General features: G+C 45.0%; 1 protein-coding gene and 1 long non-coding RNA gene across 7 annotated transcripts in view; one reads left to right on the plus strand and one right to left on the minus strand.

Annotated features, from left to right (window-relative positions):
• Positions 1-15519, minus strand: part of FBXO16 (F-box protein 16) — a 64459-nt gene extending 48940 nt beyond the window's left edge. For 4 of the 6 annotated variants that reach the window (XM_063610883.1, XM_055295838.2, XM_055295832.2 and 1 more), the window contains exons 1-2: positions 15434-15519; positions 7517-7631 (exon numbers count right to left, since the gene is read on the minus strand). In XM_063610883.1, coding sequence (XP_063466953.1) covers positions 7517-7615 — 99 coding nt within the window. In that variant the 5' untranslated portion in view covers positions 7616-7631; positions 15434-15519. Of the gene's footprint in view, positions 1-7516; positions 7653-15433 lie in introns of those variants that run through there. The other 2 variants (XM_055295831.2, XM_055295835.2) reach the window with 2 other exon arrangements.
• On the plus strand, positions 1136-4385 carry LOC134731557 (uncharacterized). Its single transcript, XR_010113954.1, has 3 exons — positions 1136-1615; positions 2435-2513; positions 2685-4385. It is a non-coding gene; the product is annotated as an uncharacterized lncRNA (long non-coding RNA).
• Positions 15520-18001: the final 2482 nt, after the last annotated feature.

Consider the following 18001-nt stretch of genomic DNA (forward strand, 5'->3'; position numbering starts at 1 on the left):
AAAGGAATGGGGTGGATGTTGGGAAGTGCTACGCAGGTTAAAACACGAGACAAAGTCTAAACAGAGTCCACGCAAGTCCAGCTCTTTACCAGAAGGCATCTAGACTCAAGCAGAAACTGATGGGACAGACGGGGTGGAGGAAAGACACTAGACTGAAAGTCAGGAGACCTCAGATCTGGTTCTGACTCTACCCTTGACAAGATGTATCATTTTGGGCAGATAATTTTGTTGTCAGGTTCTCAGTTGGACTTATAGTCTTATGCACCCTGGTTTGGAGCAAGTCTTTATTTCAAAGATTTGCAATCAGGTTCTTCATTTTAAAGAGCTGGAAAACAAAGTATTTCTTCCAAATGGAAATATTAAAATGGATCTTCTTTTCTTGCAAGATGCTGCAGTCTGTTTATATCACAGTTTACTCAGAGCCTGCTGTTAAGTCAAAATCCCACGGTTGTTATTTTAGTCTGTTGACACTGTAGTTACATATTTTACCATGTGACATCATTACAATGTAGGAGCGAGATATTTAGGGGCCCGTAAATAATGACTGATTGATGGTAACTGGGTGCTTTTTCTCAGAACACTTTTTTAACATGTACTGTACAACATGTGTGAACCATACCCTAAAAGAAATGTGGATCACTTTTCTTTTAAAAAACTGTGTATATTTAAGGTATACAACTTGATGTTTTGATATACACATACATAATGAAATGTCAAGGAAATTATCCTATCCGTCATCTTCCATAGTTACCTTTCTATGTATGTGTGATAAAGATCACTTTCAATTAAAACACTAGTTGGCAAAGAAATACACACTTTAAAAATATTCCTTCACCCAAAATTCACAATGCTTGAATAACTTACTAATCTGTTATATATGCCTATCCTGATGACGCAGTTTTTTTTTTTTTAGGCATCTAAATTTGAATTTAGAGAATTCAATCTCTCTGCTTAAAGCCTGCTGTGAAGTTAAAATCCTGTGACTCTTATTTTAGTCTAAGATAGTTACATATTTCACATTTTACTACAGAAGAAAGACAAAATTAAAACAAAAACAAAAAACAGGGCCTTAAAATTTCACCGATCATTGGTGACAAATGCCCTCATTTAGAAGTGTGGAAGCCCCTTGAAATTATTGTCTGGATGCCTTTTGGCCGGCTGTCTCCTTGGGCATCTATTTTTATTTATTTATTTATTTTTTAATTTTTTTACTTATTTATTATTTTTTTTGAGACGGAGTCTCGCTCTGTCGTCCAGGTTGGAGTGCAGTGGCGCAATCTCGGCTCACTGCAAGCTCCGCCTCCCGGGTTCACGCCATTCTCCTGCCTCAGCCTCTCAGAGTAGCTGGGACTACAGGCGCCCGCCCCCACGCCCGGCTAATTTTTTTGTATTTTTAGTAGAGACAGGGTTTCACCGTGGTTTCGATCTCCTGACCTCGTGATCCGCCCGCCTCGGCCTCCCAAAGTGCTGGGATTACAAGCGTGAGCCACTGCGCCTGGCCGGGCATCTATTTTTAATACTTTTCACACAGTTAGAATGTTAGATCCAGAAGGGATCTTCAAGGTCATCTGATCCAATCCACTCATTTTACAAAGGAGGATAAAGCCCAGAGAAGGTAAAACTGGTACAGCTGATTTGAAACCAGAGTTTTCAATTCCAGAGTTATTGTTCTTTGTTTACTTATATGTATGGGTGTGTGTGTGTGTGTGTATGTGTGTGTGTGTATAATATACGATACATATTTATGTCCTAATTTGTTTTAAAATTGGAAACATTGCTGCATTGTATGAAGTAAGAAAATGAAGCCTCTCTCTTCTAACAGACCCTCCTCTGTCCACCAACGCCCATATAACTCTTTGGGAAAAACCAGTATTAACAGTTTGTTATAGCTGGGCATGGTGGTTGATGCTTGTAATCCCAGAGCTTTGGGAGGCTGAAATAGAGGCTCACTTGCGCTCAGGAGTTTGAGACCAGGCCTTTTCTCTAATAAAAATTAAAAAAAATTAGCCGGGCATGGTGGTGTGAGCCTGGTGGTCCCAGCTACTTGGGAGGATGAGGCAGGAAGATCGCTTGAGCCCAGGAGGTGGAGGCTGCAGTGAGCCGTGATTGTGCCACTGTACTCCAGCCTGGGTGACAGAGTGAGATCCTCAAAAACAAACACACACCAGCTTGGCATAATCATATACAAATTCTATGTGTGTGACTCTGTGCATTTGTACACATACTTATGTGTATATATACACACAAAGATTTTTAAAAATAATTTTACGCCATACAAGAACCTAACTAAACCAAAAAATTATTATTATTATTTTTGGAATAAAATGGGAGTTCGGGACAATAAAATACATATTATCTTCAGAAGTGATCGTTACACTGGATAAAAATCTATTAAAGAACCAATGAGTGATGTGATGCACTCGTTCCCCTCCAGAACTGAAGGATTTATTTCCCCACCTGTTGGAAGGCTGCTGGTTGACAGTTACAAGCTTGAGAGAGCTGCCTTGCCCAAGGTGAGACCTGGCGGGGGTGGGTAGGCAGCTAGCAGCCACTGAATGTTCGGTCAGTGTGGAAGTATAAAGATCAGACCTTCTTCCTCCCTTCCCCCTTGCCACAATGTAAGACAAATGATGGGGTTTGGATCTCTGTCCCCACCAAATCTCATATCAAATTGTAATCCCCAGCTGTGCACAGTGACTCATGCCTATAATCCAGCACTTTGGGAGGCCAAGACCAGTGAATCACTGAGGTCAGGAGTTCAAGACCGGCCTGGCCACCATGGTGAAATTCCGTTTCTACTAAAAATATGAAAATTAGCCAGGCGTGGTGGTGGGTGCCTGCAATCCCAGCTACTCAGGAGGCTGAGGCAGGAGAATCGCTTGAACTGGGAGGCAGAGGTTGCAGTGAGCAGAGATTGCGCCATTGCACTCCAGCCTGGGCAACAGAATGAATTCTGTCTCAAAAAAAAAAAAAATTGTAATCCCCTGTGTTGGAGGTGGGGCCTGGTGGGAGGTGATTGGATCACGGGGGTGGTTTCTCAAGGTTTAGAACCATCCCCCTAGCGCTGTCATCAGCAGGAGTGAGTTCTCATGAGATCTGGTTGTTTAAAAGTGTGTGGGACCTCCCCTGTCTCACTCTTTCTCCTGCTCCTGCCACGTAAGATGCCTCCTCCTGCTTTGCCCTCTGCCATGATGGAAAGCTCCTTGAGGCCGCCCCAGAAGCAGATGCCATTATGTTTCCTGTACAGCCTGCAGAACTGTGAGCCAATTAAACCTCTTTTCTTTATAAATTACCCAGCCTCAGGTATTTCTTTACAACCAATCTGAAGCATCATGGCAGCTTCAGGGAGTCCTATGGGGTCAGTGGAGACCTCACTGAGACTGCATTCCAGCCCAACTTCTTCCCTTGCCCCGCATCTGCCCCTTTTCTCTCCTTTTCCTTTTATTTCCTTCCCTTCCCAGGTGCTGATCCTGAAAGTCCTCTCCAGTCAACGCTCTACATGCTAATCTCAGAATCAGCTTCTCTAAAAATCGAACTGCAAGAGGCATTCAAGCAATTTTTTGCCTCCTAAGACACTTTTCTTCTCCACAGCTGCTAAATTGATCAAGACTCGTAATTTTTCGAAGAAAATTTCTGAAAATCAAGGAATCCAGTGAATGCATATTTGAATTCAAGTCACTTTTTCACATGTGTGTAAAACCTTCACAATTCTATGGGAAGACAGAATTCAAAATAAGACCCTGAAGTTTTGGTAGGGGAAGCAGATAAGCTGTTATATAAACTGTGGGAGAGCTTCGAGCATTGCAAACAGGTGCTCAGTAAATTACTGTTGAGCTGGATAAAAACAATTTTCTTTCTTTCTTTTTTTAGAGACAGGGTCTCTCTCTGTCACTCAGGCTGGAGTACAGTGGTGCAACCGTGGCTTACCCCAACCTCCAACTCCTGGGCTCAAGCGATCCTCCTGCTTCAGCCTCCCAAGTAGCTGGGACCATAGGCATGCACCATCATGCCAGGCTAATATTTTATTTTACTTTTTTTTTTTTTTATAAAGATGAGGTTGCACTATGTTGCCCAGGCTGGTCTTAACCTCTTGGCCTCAAGCGATCCACTGGCCTCACCCTCCCAAAGTGCTGGGATTACAGACCTGAGCCACTGTGCCTGGCCCCCAAAATTTTTTCAACAGATTTGTTTGGTGTTCATGGCTAGATGAAGGCTGAATCGCTCTCTCTCCCTCTTTCTCTGCCTTTCCTTTTGTTTCTCCTGGTCCCTCTATTTTTTTCTCATTCTCTTTCCTCTTTCCTCATTTCCTTTATCATTTTCCTTTTTCAGTCTCTCTCTATTTTATTTCTCACTATTCCAATCTACCTTGGCCCTTCTGTTCCTCTCCTACAATTGCTCATCAGTAGAAACTGATTTGACTAGAAATAGAAAGTACTGAGCAGGAGGGTTCAGGTTTGATGACAGCTTTGCCAAGGGATGAGCCCATCTGTTGAGTTTAGAGGGGCACAGGGGCAAATCCAGGCTAAGGACACAAAGATGAAGAGGCAGAAAGACAAGAGTCAATGAAACAGGTACCAGGGAGTAGACCTGAACTCTGATTCAATTTCTTTTTTCTCTTTCTTTCTTTTCTTTTCTTTCTTTCTTTTTTTTTTTTTTTTTTTTTTTCCTGAAACAGAGTCTCACTCTGTTGCCCAGGCACTGGAGTGTAGTGGTGCAATCTTGACTCACTGCAACTTCCACCTCCTGGGTTCAAGTGATTCTTCTGCCTCAGCCTCCCAAGAAGCTGGGACTACAGGGGTGCATCACCATGCCCGGCTAATTTTTATATTTTTTAGTAGAGACGGGGTTTTACCATGTTGGCCAGGCTGGTCTTGAATTCCTGACCTCAGGTGATCCACTCGCCTTGGCCTCCCAAAGTGCTGGGATTACAAGTGTGAGCCACTGTGCCCAGCCCTGACTCCATTTCTTATGCTTCAGGAACCAAACCAGGTTCCTGGAGGTACAGAGAGAAAAGACGGAATCTCAACTCTTCATGCATGGGAGTTGACTGGGAAAGCCAGTGAACAGTGATGAGAGCAAAGAAAAGGAAGCAGGACGCAGTGGGGAGGCTTCACAGAGGAAAGGACATTTGAAAGGACTCAGATAGGAGGCGAGGGCGAGAGTACATGCAAAGGCATGGAGGTGTGAGAGAGCAGGGTTCACCTGGGGGCCCTGAGCCAGGCCTGGGAATCGGATGTGAGGGAGCAGTGGCAGGGGTGGAGCTGGGAAGTTGGCTGAGGTCAGATCATGAAAGATCCTCAGTGCTATGCCTGGGGGTGTTGGAATTTACTCTTGGGAGTGGAGCCTGTTATTGGTTTCACATAATAGAATCGGAATCTTAGAAAGATCTCTCTGGGACGAGAATAGAGGATGGATTGGCAGGGATAGAGGCAGTGAAAGCAGTTAGGGGGTGACTGCAGTGTACTAGGCAAAGGGTGCAGACAATGTGAGCTGAGAATGAAGCTGGAAGTAGATAGGCGGGTGGAGAAGAGAGGCCTGAATGAGAGATTGGGAGGAGGACTCAAGAGTACTGGAAAGCAAATTACATATGGAGGCAAGGGAGCGTTGGTAGACACCTCTCTGTGGGCCTCTCACACTCCGAAACATCTTGGCATGTCAAGAACGCAAGGGCCTGAGCATTCGTGGCCGAGTGCGGTGGCTCACGCCTGTAATCCCAGCACTTTGGGAGGCCAAGGCAGGTGGATCATGAGGTCAAAAGGTCGAGACCATCCTGGCCAACATGGTGAAACCCTGTCTCTACTAAAAATACAAAAATCAGCTGGGTGTGGTGGTGTGCGCCTGTAGTCCCAGCTACTCAGGAGGCTGAGGCAGGAGAATCGCTTGAACCCAGGCGGTGGAGGTTGTAGTGAGCTGAGATCATACCACTGCACTCCAGTATGGTGACACAGTGAGACTCTGTCTCAGAAAAAAAAAAAAAAAAAAAAAAAGAATGCAAGGCCCTGAGCATTCGTGACTTGGGCCATTCTTGCAGGTTGTGTCTGCAGTAAGGCAACCTTGAGGGATGAGGTAATGTCTCCCTTTGAGAGCAAGAGCAGGCTGACTTACTGCTTACTATGAAAAGCAGGGGATGCCCTGGGCTCATTGTTCCTCAGCTGTGGTGCAAACCACTGTTACGTGTATCACTTACCTGGGCCCTATGCGTCACACCTGTGGGACGGGGAGGACCAGCAGAACCCACACAAACATAATGTTCATGCCACTCGCTGCTTTGTGAATAAAGTTGTTTTTGACCCAAGAATCTCATATTTTATTGTGAAACAGCAGAGTCTTCTATTCCATAAGTCACAGGCTAACTTATTAGCTTGCAATCTGGGGGAAAATGAAATCCCAGACTGGACAGGGAGAAGCAGAATTTCTGGCTTGGTTGACTTGGTATAAAGTAGTGCCTCTCATCAGGGGGAGGAACTGGTGTGTAGGAGCCAGAGGATGAGGTCAGTTTTATACATAGTGATTGTGTTTTCCTGACAAATAGGTGTGGTCCTTGCATACAGCGATTGGTCACTGGAGCTCACAGACCTGTTAGTAAATTCTGTCCCTAACTGAAGCAGGAATAGAAACCCCTAGAGGTTGGTCAGTCTCACATCCCAGCCATCCACCGTGATCCTTTAGTGTAGTCCACTAGCACCTTCCCAGAGTGCAGATGGAAAATAAACGTCTTTGTTGTTGTTGGTCTTGTTGTTGCTGTTGTTGTTGTTGAGACAGAGTTTCCTCTTGTTGCCCAAGCGGGAGTGCAATGGTGTGATCTCAGCTCACTGCAACCTCCGCCTCCTGGGTTCAAGCGATTCTCCTGCCTCAGCCTCCCGAGTAGCTGGGATTACAGGTGCACACCACCACGCCCAGCTAATTTTTTTTCTTTTTTTGTATTTTTGGTAGAAACGGGGTTTCACCATGTTAACCAGGCTGGTCTCGAACCCCTGACCTCAGATGATCCACCCACCTCGGCCTCCCAAATTGCTGGGATTATAAGCATGAGCCACTGCACCCAGCCATGAAAATAAACGTCTTGAGAGAACCTGAGTAATGTGAATAATCAGTTGAAATGTATGCATTTTATGTATGTTATTAAATGTGCAGCATTACCCAGCAACCTCAACTATACAAAGAAAACCGGGTTTTGGGGAATGCCATGGACCACTCTCTCCTTTCTCAGTCCTGGTGGTTCCAGGGGAGAACAAGTGATGGAAGAAAAAAGGCAAGTGGGGTGGGAGAGGAAGGTGACAGCGCGGGAAAGAACAAATCCAAGACTTTTTCTTCTTGGGCAAGGACTTTGGGTCTATCGCCAGCCTTGCCCATATAGCAAGGGTTCAATAAAAGTTTTTGAATATCTTCATTTTGGTTTTCATTCATCCATTACACAATCCTAAATAATTCCTGTTCATATTTTGGTAAGTAAAATTTTAATATCTTTTTTCCTTTAAGTCATGGATTCAATTGTTAAAATAGTCTGGTCACTTACCCGGTCATTCAATAGCTGATGGTTTAGGGGTGTCCAGGTGCTCATCTTTGTCTGCATTTTGGGACCATCTATGTTTTTTGGAGGTGCAAATGCCATCATGAAACAACTGGATATCCTTCCATAAGAAAAACAACACCTATCAGAAGAAGTGAATCATATAACCCTCAGAAAACAAAAATTACTAATACCAGCCGGGCACGATGGCTCACACCTGTAATCCCAGCACTTTGGGAGGCCGAGGTGGGCAGATCACTTGAGGTCAAGGATTCCAGACCAGCCTGGCCAACATGGTGAAACCCTGTCTCTACTAAAAATAAATGTAATAAATAAATAAATAAAGCCGGGCATGGTGGTGCATGCCTGTAATCACAGCTACTAGGGAGGCTGAGGCAGGAGAGTCACTTGAACTTGGGAGGTGGAGGTTGCAGTGAGCCAAGATGGTGCCACTGTACTCCAGCCTGGGCAGCGGAACGGGACTCCACCTCAAAAAAAAAAAACAATACTAATATCATATAATTTTTTAGTATGTTGGCAGAGGGAATGGGTGGGAAGAGCATTTATTGGGGGCATCTTATATGTCAAGCACTTCATACGTCTCCTCAATGGAAGTGCACAATAACCTGGTGAGATGGTGGGTTTTAACTCATTTTACACATGAGGAAAATTTGGCTTATTGATGTTACCCTGTCCAGGGTCATACAGATAACCAGTGGTGGAATTGGTAGTCGGACCCAGGTCAGTTTGATGCCACTTTACTTTCACTGGATTCTGGGGGGAAATCCAGAATCACTCCTAGCTAAGGACATACTATATTGGCCAGGAAGAAAAGTATTTTAAATTTAAAATCATCATGCAATATGAAACACTTCATTCTTCTCCCTTGTGATATTAACTCTCCTCCTCCCCTCTTAACTTCCAGATATCCAAATAACAAGAACTCCTGCCTGATGGTGTATTGAAGAGGTAGCATGGTGGGAGAAACAAGGCCAAGGCTTTGGAAATAAACAGATTTGAGTTTATTGGGGGAAATTTGCTATTTTTAGTTATCCAGTATATGTCTGCCTCCTTTTGATTAAAGCACTTTAATTTTCAGGAGGAATTACTTTTCCCGCATTGTTTAGAGCCTGATGGTTTAATTAATTAAGGTAGCCTGTCCTTCCCTAGCCAAGAGATGGTCATGAGACCAGGCTAGGCCAGTTGGGCTGACAATAGCTTACTCTTAATCTTATTTTATTTTATTTTATTAATTGATTTATTTATTTTGAGACAGAGTCTCACTCTGTCGCCCAGGCTGGAGGGCAGTGGTGTGATCTCGGCTCACTGCAAGCTCCACCTCTCCGGTTCACACCATTCTCTTGCCTCAGCCTCCCGGGTGGCTGGGACTACAGGTGCCCGCCATCACGTCCAGCTAATATTTTTTAGCATTTTTAGTAGAGACGGGGTTTCACCATGTTAGCCAGGATGGTCTTGATCTCCTGACCTCGTGATCCACCCGCCTTGGACTCCCAAAGTGCTGGGATTACAGGTGTGAGCCACCGCGCCCGGCTGAGATGGAGTCTTGCTCTGTCACCCAGGCTCGAGTGCAGTGACACGATCTATACTCACCACAACCTCTGCTTCCCAGTTTCAAGAGATCCTCCTGCCTCAGCTCCCCTAGTAGCTGATTGAGGGTAGTTTTGATATATACACTCAGGGTTGCAGGCTTCTGCATTTTCCAAGGACAAGTAGCAGAGATGGCTAAGGGGACCAGGGCCTGCTTGCCTGATCAATGGGCTCCACAAATGTCCCCACAGCAACAGATACTGGATACTTTTTATTTTTTGAGAAAGAGTCTTGCCCTGCTTCCCAGGTTGCAGTACAGTAGCTGGGGTTACAGGTGTGCCTGGCTAATTTTTGTATTTTTTAAGTAGAGATGAGATTTTGCCATGTTGGCCAGGCTAGTTTCAAACTCCTGGCCTCAAGTGATCCACCCGCCTTGGCGTCCCAAAGTGTTGAGATTACAGGCATGAGCCACTGCGCCCGGCCTTTATTTCACAGGTGAGGTGGTCATTCAAAGTAGCATTGGTGCCCTAGGCTGACTGTTTAGTTGTCTCTGCTATTTCATTGCTCCTCCCCACTCCCTAAAAAAGCCCCATGTCCTTTCTAACATGGGGCTAACGTAAGCAAATAGGAAACTTATTGCAGTATCCTTGCAATAAACTTCCTATTTGCTTACATTAGCTAGAATCTGTTTCTGTTTGTAACCAATTTTTTTTTGTTTTTTACTTTATACAGGTTTAATCCTGGCTCTAACCTGTACTAACTGTGTAACTTTATGCCAGTTATTTAATCTGAGACTCAGTTTCCTCATCTGTAAAATGAAGATGTATACAATCACCCTCAACTGCTCTTTCAAAGATTAGAGAAAAAGGGTCCAGCAGAGGGCCTGACAGGCAGGTGGTCTTGATAAGTGGGAACCTCCCTGAAGCTTTTCTTAGAACTTGTCATTCGCAGAGTGCCTCAAAACCTGTCCTTTGAGGCGAGGCATGGTGGCTCATGCCTGTAATCCCAGCACTTTGAGGGGCCAAGGCAGATGGATCACCTAAAGTTTGAGACCAGCCTGGCCAATATGGTGAAACCGCATCTCTACTAAAAATACAAAAATTAGCTAGCGTGCTGGTGCATGCCTGTAATCCCAGCTACTCAGGAGGCTGAAATGGGAGAATCGCTTGAAACCAGGAGGCGGAGGTTGCAGTGAGCTGAGATCGCACCACTGCACTCGAGCCTGGGTGACGAGAGCAAAACTCTGTCAAAAAAACAAAAACAAAGACAAAAAACCCTGTCTTTTGGAGGGCCATGACAAAATATTTCAAGACGCGAGACATTTACAGCAGATTGAGAGTAGTTTTGATATATACACTCAGGCTTGCAGGTTTCTGCATATTCCACTCTCTGATGGTGGGTTTCACAAGGACAAGTAGCAGAGATGGCTAAGAGGACCAGGGCCTGCTTGCCTGATCAATGGGCTCCACAGATGACCCCACATCAACAGATACTGGATATTTTTTATTTTTGAGAAAGAGTCTTGCCCTGTTTCCCAGGCTGCAGTATAGTGGTGCAGAAATGGCTCGCTGCAACCTGCACCTCCCAGGTTCAAGTGCTTCTCCTGCCTCAGCCTCCCGAGTAGCTGGGACTACAGGCACCTGCCACCATGCCTGGCTAATTTTTGTATTTTTGGTAGAGATGAGGGTTTCACCATGTTGGCCAGGCTGGTCTCGAACTCCTGACCTCAGGTGATCTGCCCACCTCAGCCTCCCAAAGTGCTGGGATTACAGGCACAAGCCACTGTGCCCAGCCTTGGATAATTTTTTAAAAAATCATTATATTTTGGCTAGTATGGGATTTTCCCAAACACTATCTGAGATCTTTGAGGTTCTCATTTGACACGTTTAAAACCCTCCTGCAGTTGCCTGCTGCCAATATGCCACTGGAATGAGGGGCACTCAGATCAGCACTCAGGTTCTTCTCAGCCTCAACAGCTAACTATCTGACTCACATTTAGGTAAGTTACTAAGCCAAAAGAAATGATTTCATTACAGTAATATTAATTGGCAGCTAATGATAAAAGTACATGTGAGCAGGCAAGTTATAGATACAGGCCAGCATGGTGGCTCACACCTGTAATCGCAGCACTTTGGGAGGCTGAGGCATGCGGATCACCTGAAGTCAGGAGTTCGAGGCCAGCCTGACCAACCTAGCGAAACTCCGTCTCTACTAAAAATACAAAAATTATCTGGGCATGGTGGCGCACTTGTAATACCAGCTACTCAGGAGGCCGAGGCAGGAGAATCGCTTAAACCCAGGAGGTGGAGGTTGCAGTGAGCTGAGGTTGCGCCACTGCACTCCAGCCTGGGTGACAGAGTAAGACTCTGTCTCAAAAAAAAAAAAAAAAGTTACAGATATAAAGTGTAGCCACTGAGTCTAGATCTCCCCAGCTAAAAAGTGATATATTTATTTTTGTTATTGTTATTTATTTTCTACATTTCTTCTTCTTCTTCTTCTTCTTCTTCTTCTTCTTCTTCTTCTTCTTCTTCTTCTTCTTCCTCTTCCTCTTCCTCTTCTTCTTCTTCTTTTTTTGGAAGAGTTTTGTTGTTGTTCCCCAGCTGAAGTGCAATGGTGTGATCTTGGCTCACTGCAACCTCCGCTTCCTGGGTTCAAGTGATTCTCCTGCTTTAGCCTCCCTAGTAGCTGAGATTACAGGCATGAGCCACCAGGTCCAGCTAATTTTACAGTTTTAGTAGAGACAGGGTTTCACCATGTTGGTCAGGCTGGTCTCAAACTCCTGACCTCAGGTGATCCACCGGCCTCGGCCTCCCAAAGTGCTGGGATTACAGGCATAAGCCACTGCCACGCCTGGGCTACATTTCTTCTTTTTAAACTAGTTGTTTTGTTGCCTGTAATCCCAGCACTTGGGAGGTTGAGGCAGAAAGACTGCTTGAGCCCAGGAATTTGAGACCAGACTAGGCAACATTGTGAGACCTTGTCTCTACACAAAGTAAAAAAAAAAAAAAAAAAAAAAAAAAAATTAGCTGGGCATAGTGGTGCACGCCTGTGGTCCCAGCTACTTGGGGTGGGGGCAGAGGGCTGAGGTGGGAGAATCGCTTGGGCCCAGGACGTCGAGGCTGTGGTAAGCTGTGATTGCGCCACTGTACTCCAGCCTGGGCAACAGAGCAAGACTGTTTTTAAAAAATAATAAAAACATAAAAATTAAATGAGTTGTTTTGAATCCTTTCTTAAGAGCTACATGGCTCTTGGAGAATATGATGAAAGCTATGAATTCTCCCCCTAGAAAAATGCACATACACACAAAATTTTGCTTACCCCTGCTCTGTGCTGAACAACTGTCTCCTTTCCAGTTTGTGTAGGAAACCATGTGACTGATCCTAGGCACATCCTTCTGAATGAGGACAAGTAACTTGGTAACTCCCCCAAGCGCCTGCACTGGTTGTTTTCTTTTTCCTGGTTCCTCAGAGCTACATGTCACTTAGATTAGACTTTCTTTCAACCTGCTTGAAGATGGGTTTCCAACAGATGGGCCTGGCCCTGGGAAGCAGCCCTCTTGGCCATATAGGCCTGCTGAAGCATACCAATGTGGATGTACTGCCTCGTCTCTTGCTATTATCCTTTTACGGTATTTTCCTCCTTCGTCCATTCCAGAAGACAGGCAGTGTGTGTATTTGCATGCACATACGTGTTCACAGAACAGACCACTTGCTACTATTAAGAAGACAGATTTTTTTTTTTTTTTTTTTTTGAGATGAGGTCTCACTCTGCTGCCCAGGCTGGAGTGCAGTGGCGTGCTCTCGACTTACTGCACCTCCGCCTCCCAGGTTCAAGTGATTCTCCTGCCTCAGGCTCCTGAGTAGCTGGGATTACAGGCATGCACCACCACACCTGGGTAATTTTTGTATTTTTAGTAGAGATGGGGTTTCACTATGTTGGCCAGGCTGGTCTCAAACTCCTGACCTCATGATCCACCCACCTCAGCCTTCCAAAGTGCTGGGATTACAGGCATGAGCCACCGCACCCAGCCGAATATTCATCTTTAATTTTTCTTGGAATTAAAATACAGAAAGAGGGTCTATGACCCTAGTTCTTGACATATGGTTCTAGTCTCATTTTCAATAGCAAGGATGGGTCCCCTGGCCACATACTTCCAATTTGATCTTCTAAGCCATTTTTTTTTTTTTTTTTTGACAAGGTCTTGCCCTGTCACTCAGGCTGGAGGGCAGTGGTGTGATCACAGCTCACCATAGCCTCAACCTCCTGGGCTCAAGCAATTCTCCATGTCAGCCTCCCAAGTAGCAGAGAATACAGGTGTGCACCACCACACCTGGCTAATTTTTTTTTTTTGTATTTTTTGTAGAGGTAAGGTCTTGCTTTGTTGCCCAAGCTGGTCTCAAACTTCTGGGCTCAAGCAATCCACCACCTCAGCCTCCCAAAGTGCTGAGATTACAAAAGCGAGCCACCACCTCCTGCCCTAAGCCATTCTTCACACTGTCATCATTATTTAACCACCTTACTATGTACCTACAAGGCAGGTGTTAGGGGTACAAAGATAAGAGTCTGCTTTAATGGAGCTCACAGTCTCCTCTTAGGTATTTTTTAAAAGACCAGTTGATCATGTCACTTTCCAGCTCAAAACCTTCAGAGGTTCACTGATGGCTACAGGATCCAGACTTCCTCGCGTGGAAGTCTAGGTCTGCCATGATTTTACCTCCATCTACCCTTTCAGCCTCACCTGGCCCCACCTTCATGCACTCTCTGCCCAGACACACTGAACTCATGGCCACTCTGAGAACGTGCCACACAACTCTGATGATTCTTGGCTTATGCGGTTTTCTGATGCTCACTGCTCACCTGAACCATCACAGTAGTATATAATAGGTACTCAATATTTGTTAAATCAATAGAAAAAATGACTATAGCAGTGCAAGTGGGGAGCAGTTTAAGGATTAAAACTTGTAGAAATGTTTGGGAGGGCCGGGCGCGGTGGCTCACGCTTGTAATCCCAGCACTTTGGGAGGCCGAGGCAGGCGGATCACGAGGTCAGGAGATCGAGACCACGGTGAAACCCCGTCTCTACTAAAAATACAGAAAAAATTAGCCGGGCGTGGTGGCGGGCGCCTGTAGTCCCAGCTACTCGGAGAGGCTGAGGCAGGAGAATGGCGTGAACCCAGGAGGCGGAGCTTGCAGTGAGCCGAGATCGCGCCACTGCACTCCAGCCTGGGCGACAGAGCGAGACTCCGTCTCAGAAAAAAAAAAAAAAAAAAAAAAGAAATGTTTGGGAGGCTGAGGTGGGTGAATCACTTGAGCTCAGGAGTTCGAGACCAGCCTGGGCAACACAGTGAAACCTCGTCTCTACCAAAAACAAAACAAAAATTAGCAGAGCATGGTGGTGTGTGACTATAGTCCCAGCTACTCGGGAGGCTGAGGTGGGAGGACTGCTTGAGCCTGGGAGGCAGAGGTTGCAGTGAGCCAAGATCATGCCGCTGCACTCCAGCCTGGAGGACAGAGTGTGACTCCATCTTGAAAAACAAAAAAACACCACCACCACCACCACAACTTGTAGAAATGTTGGCCAGGTGTGGTGGCTCACGCCTATAATCCCCGCATTTTGGAAGGCTGAGGCAGGAGGATCTCTTGAGCCCAGGAGTTGAAGTCCAGGAATTCCAGACCAGCCTGGGCAACACAGCAAAACCCTCTCTACAAAAAAAAAAAAAAAATTGCCAGGTGTGGGTGTGGTGGTGGGCGCCTGTAGTCCCAGCTACTCAGGAGGCTGAGATGGAAGGATTCCTTGAGCCCAGGAGTTCAAGGCTGCAGTGAGAGATGATTGCACCACTGCAGTTCAGCCTGGGCAACACAGCAAGACCCTGTCTCAAAAAACAAAAACCAACCAACCAAAAAAAAAAAAAAAAAAAACCCTTGTAGAATTGTGGAAATGTAGAGTGAAACTCAGAACATGATACTGGGCTCTGGGGTTATATGCAGAGTTTACTGAGCATAATAGGACTGGGTCTCTGTGCTAACAGAATTTACCCATACATTGTAATATCATCAGACAAGGGAATCTCAAATTATTATCAGGAAATTATCAAGAAATAGGGTATGGGTAGATTTAAATACGAATTCATCTTCCGCTTAACTAGTTTTTAAAAAGCAAGAACTATAATACAACGCAAAGAGCTAATGCTTGGTAGGCATATAATTATCTGTGGGTTGTTAATTTCACAAGTATGAATATCTGGCAGTTGCACTGTAGCCCAAATGAGAGGGCACAATGAAATCCCCAGGAGCACTGATAAGGCTCGTGAGAGGCCCTGGAGCTTTCCAAAGAGAGAGTCTCCATCTTTTTCATGCACTGCCCACAGCTCTCACCTCTTTTAGCTTGTCTCCCTCTTCAAGCCTCAAGCGCTGACGTTGCCACAGTTGCATTAGGTCAGCTTTTTCTCTGACTCCCTCCAGTCCCTTACCCCTCCCAGCTTCCAGCAGCCCAATCACCGTCTATAAATCCCGTCGCTAGCATCCGGGGTCTCTTAGGCAACAATGTGTGGGCTCTTGATTGGCCGCGAGATCCAGGAGGGCTGGCTACAAAATTGGGCACGGGGATAAAATTAACAACTGTGGCGGCCAAGAGCGTGGGAGGGACTGCAATGTCTCAATGTAACCCTAGAATGAAGATGCGTCGAATCCTGAAACAAGTAGCGTTGAAAACCTTCATTCAAGACGTAGTGTGTTCCAAATCAGCCCTACCTACGTAGCATGCCCAGTCACATTTTCCTGGTCACTCCGGAGCTGCGAAATGCAGGCTCCACTGTGCCAGGTTTTAAGAGTGGCCAACAGGTAAACAGAAGGTTGGAGGAAAAAGAATTCGAGACTGGTTCAGTGAAAGAATAGCACCTGCAACAGGAAGTGGAAGGATGGGGCCAAGAGGAATTGCCCAACACAGAGACAAAAAAATGCTTCAATGCAAATTTCAATTTATTGGATTATAGAATTCAGGCTGACTGACAGATACACCAGGGAACCAGCAGATGGCATGCCCTAATAAGAATAACTAAATTTAGGAACTCTTAGAATCCCGTCCAATTCATTAAATTTATTGAGCGCCTGTCTTGTAATAAGAAGCAAAATGAGAATACAAGGATAAAGAAATCTAAAGAGGAAGACAGGAAGGTGCAATATACAAATACTTAATGGAAGGCTCACATGGGTAACAGCTGTTATAGAGTTATGAACAAGTGCTGGAGGATACCAAAAAGTTCAAAATTCCAGAACAGAGGTCCTTTGGTCAATGTAAAACAGGTCTTACAGGCAGCAGTCAACAACAACAAAAAGCAAAACAACGGCAAAAAAAGACTTTCCTTACTATCTTTGTTTCTCAAAATGAGTAAGAATGCATTCCCCTTCAATTCAAATGTACAAACCCTGTGTTTCTGTTGCGTTTTATAGGTTTTATTTTTATTTTTGGGGGGACGGAGTTTTGTTCTTATTGCCCAGGCTGGAGTGCATTGGTGCGATCTCAGGTTACTGCAACCTCCGCCTCTTGGGTTCAAGCGATTCTCCTGCCTCAGCCTCCTGAGTAGCTGGGATTACAAGCATCTGTCACCATGCCCGGCTAATTTTTTTGTATTTTTAGTAGAGACAGGGTTTCACCATGTTGGCCAGGCTGGTTTCGAACTCCTGACCTCAGGTGATCTGCCCGCCTCGGCCTCCTGAAGTGCTGGGATTACAGGCCTGAGCCACCGTGCCCGACCTGTTTTATAATTTTTAAATAGGTAGCATTTGTATATCTCCAGTTTAAAAAGAAAAAGTGAAGCTCATAGAAGTTGTTGCTTTCCTTGGGTTAAAATGGATCAGTAAGTGGGCAAGCTGAAATTAGAACTTGGTTGTTTGAATTCCAGCCTAGGGATTTTTTTCCACATGACCAGGTTGTACCTAAATGAATAAACAAAGCCTTGGGGGCAGAGGCGGTGAGGGGGTGGCCTGGAGGAGGTACTTAGATGCAATACTAAATTACCATGCATTACCAGTTAGCTTTTATGGTTTCAAAACGGGTTCATCCAGAAAGAGACCAATTTTAATAATGTTGGGAGTGCTGTGTCTCTCTATGAAGTTCCCGCTCATTAAAGACTTCGTATTGGTGGTTACAACATGGAAAGAAAGAGAGATGGGATCACAGAGAACATCTCCTTTAGCCCTGTTGGATTTGAATATTTTCATCCCTGAAAAGAAGGTCTCTTTCTTCTTGCCTCTCAACCAACATCTTCTGGGCCTCCTCTTGTCCTGCACCTCATCATCAGACTACTGTCCTCCCAAAAGAACCTGAGCCACACCGTTCACACTGTGTTCACAGTGAGCACATAGAGCTCAATGTCTGACACTGCAACATCACTTTTTTTTTTTTTTTTTTTTTTTTTAAGAGACAGGGATGGCTTTGTTGCCCAGGCCGCAGTGTAGTGGCACAACCATAGCTCACTACAGCTTTGAATTCCTGGGCTCAAGCAATCCTCCCAGGCTAATTTTTTAGTTTTTATTTTTGTAGAGACAGGATCTTGCTATGTTCCCCAGACTGGTCTCCAACTCCTGGCTCAAGTGATCCTCTCTCTTCGGCTTCCCAAAATGCTGGGATTACAGGTCTGAACCACCTCACTCAGCCCCAAATATTAATTACTTTTAAGAGGGACATTTCAAACATAAAGATTTGGACAGTTTCATAAGAAACACCCTTGATTCTCCACGAAGATTTTTTTTAAAACAGTACATTTGTGTGTATTTCACAGATACAGTAGTAGCTTCTTTTGTCTCATTCCCAGATTTCATTCCCCTCCCTGCCTGCCTAGAGGCAGTCATTGTCGCGAAATTGGTGTGCAGCCTTTCTGTCCATTTTTACGCTTTTATTATATGTACATTTGCCCTCATAAACATTGTATAGTATTGCTAGTT

Source organism: Symphalangus syndactylus, chromosome 10, assembly GCF_028878055.3.
Source record: "Symphalangus syndactylus isolate Jambi chromosome 10, NHGRI_mSymSyn1-v2.1_pri, whole genome shotgun sequence".
Classification (NCBI taxonomy): Eukaryota; Metazoa; Chordata; class Mammalia; order Primates; family Hylobatidae; genus Symphalangus; species Symphalangus syndactylus.